The 2,076-nt window shown below is 38.3% G+C and overlaps 1 protein-coding gene across 1 annotated transcript; it reads left to right on the top strand.

Moving 5' to 3' along the window:
• Positions 1 to 1,367: 1,367 nt before the first annotated feature.
• On the top strand, positions 1,368 to 1,769 carry LOC116136316 (secreted RxLR effector protein 161-like). Its single transcript, XM_031422026.1, has one exon. It carries the CDS (start codon positions 1,368 to 1,370, stop codon positions 1,767 to 1,769), a length of 402 nt encoding a protein of 133 aa, XP_031277886.1.
• Positions 1,770 to 2,076: the final 307 nt, after the last annotated feature.

The following is a 2,076-nucleotide window of genomic DNA, read 5'->3' as shown; positions in this document are numbered from 1 at the left end:
TAATCGCAAGTTTGTTAGTCAAGCTTGTTCGGTATAGTCGAAGTCCTGTCGGCACGATGGGTGACCTTCAAGTAGTTGGAGGAATCAAAAGAAAGCTCACAACTCACACTCAAGACACCACACTCAAACTAAGAATACAAAGGCTTAATTTTTGGAGGATACCTAACCCAAATGCAAGGGAGGGTATTTATAGTCCTCACCATGCAATCTACACCACATAAATATAAAATTAAGAAATAATTCTAACCACACATTATTACCACATTCTACACACTTCTCCTAAAAATCTCTTTTCTATATCCTTCTATAATTTTCTAAAAAATATCTTTCTTTCACATTTGTTGAGAAGCTTCTATTGTTTTGGACTAAGATAAAATGGTTTGGGCTTTTGTTTTCCTTGGGCTAAAATCAAAATATTGGTTGGGTTCTGTAATGGGCTAGGGTTGATCTTCAATACTCCCCTTCAACACCAGCTCTCACTATTTTCACTTTGCCGAGTTGACAACAAAACATTTTGAACTTGCCAATGCTCAAGCCTTTTGTGAACAAGTCCGCAACTTGATCGTCTGTCTTGATTTGCCTCATCTCAATCTCTTCTTGCAGAACCTTTTCTCTGATAAAATGATCGATGCAATTCAGCAAAATCAGACTTGGGATCTGGTGCCAAAGCCAAGAGATGTGAAACCCATATCTTGTAAGTGGGTTTATAAGATAAAACGTTGTCCAGATGGGTCAATTGAGAGGTACAAGGCACAATTGGTAGCTCGTGGTTTCTCTCAACAATACGGACTAGACTATGATGAAACATTTAGTCCAATGGTGAAACTTACAACTGTACGAGTCTTACTTACACTTGCAGCCAACAAAGACTGGAATTTGTGGCAGATGGATGTGAAAAATGTTTTTTTCCATGGAGAGCTGGATCGGGAGATCTACAAGATCCAACCAATGGGTTTTCAGAGCCAAGATCATCCTGAATATGTTTGTAAGCTGCGGAAAGCACTTTACGGGTTAAAACAAGCACCCAGGGCGTCGTATGGTAAGATTGCTGAATTTCTAACACAAAGTGGTTATTCAGTAACACCTGCAGATTCCAGCTTGTTTGTCAAAGCCAATGAAGGAAAGCTAGCTATCGTGCTAGTGTACGTAGATGATTTAATCATAACCAGTGATGATGAGGCAGAAATTCTTCGGATGAAGGAGAATTTATCAATTCGTTTCCAGATGAAGGAACTTGGACAGCTCAAGCACTTCTTGGTCTAGAGGTAGATCGCACACAAGAGGGAATATTTCTTTGTCAGCATAAATATTCCAAAGATTTGTTGAAGAGGTTCAGAATGCTTAAATGCAAGCTGATTTCGACGCCAATGGAACCAAATGCCAAAATATGTGCACATGAAGGAAAAGATTTGGAAGATGCGACAATGTATCGAAAATTGGTAGACAGTCTAATCTACTTAACCTTGACTCGACCTGACATTTCTTATGCAGTTAATGTGATGAGCCGGTACATGCACAATCCAAAGAAGCCTCATCTGGAAGCAGTTCGACAAATATTGAGATATGTGAAGAGTACAATTGACTATGGTCTTTTGTACAAGAAAGGTGAAGACTGCAAGTTAGTTGGTTCCTGCGATGCTAGCTATGCAGGAGATCATGACACTAGGAGATCAACAACTAGGTATGTGTTTAAGCTTGGTTCTGGAACAATTTCTTGGTGTAGCAAGAGACACGTCAGATTAGGTGGTTCCTTGTTTAACCTGTTATGAGTATAAAAATAATTAATCAATATGAACAATAAGCAAGTATTCAGATGGGAGAACACCTGCAAAAAAATTGGCCCAAATTTCAAACAGCAGCACGTATACAGATTTCATAAATTTAAATTACAATTCATCAAACTAAGACCAAATGCCTTCATGGATGCATGATGTCAGAGGAAAGAGGGGCTACTTAAAAAAAAAAAAGGTACAATTCGTTTTTTTTCTCAAGCACACCAAAAAGCTTTGCTTTTTGAAAAAGATATTTAAAAGCACAATATACCTTATACCAAATCCCTCAAGCTCTTTCTCTATC

Source organism: Pistacia vera, unplaced genomic scaffold (assembly GCF_008641045.1).
Source record: "Pistacia vera cultivar Batoury unplaced genomic scaffold, PisVer_v2 Contig310, whole genome shotgun sequence".
Classification (NCBI taxonomy): Eukaryota; Viridiplantae; Streptophyta; class Magnoliopsida; order Sapindales; family Anacardiaceae; genus Pistacia; species Pistacia vera.
The sequence above is the reverse complement of the archived record's forward strand: the minus strand, read 5'-3'. Positions and strand labels throughout refer to the sequence as shown.

Bases quoted from the DNA above. Each gene is read 5' to 3' on its own strand.
- LOC116136316 (XM_031422026.1), top strand. From the start codon at position 1,368: ATGGAACCAAATGCCAAAATATGTGCACATGAAGGAAAAGATTTGGAA.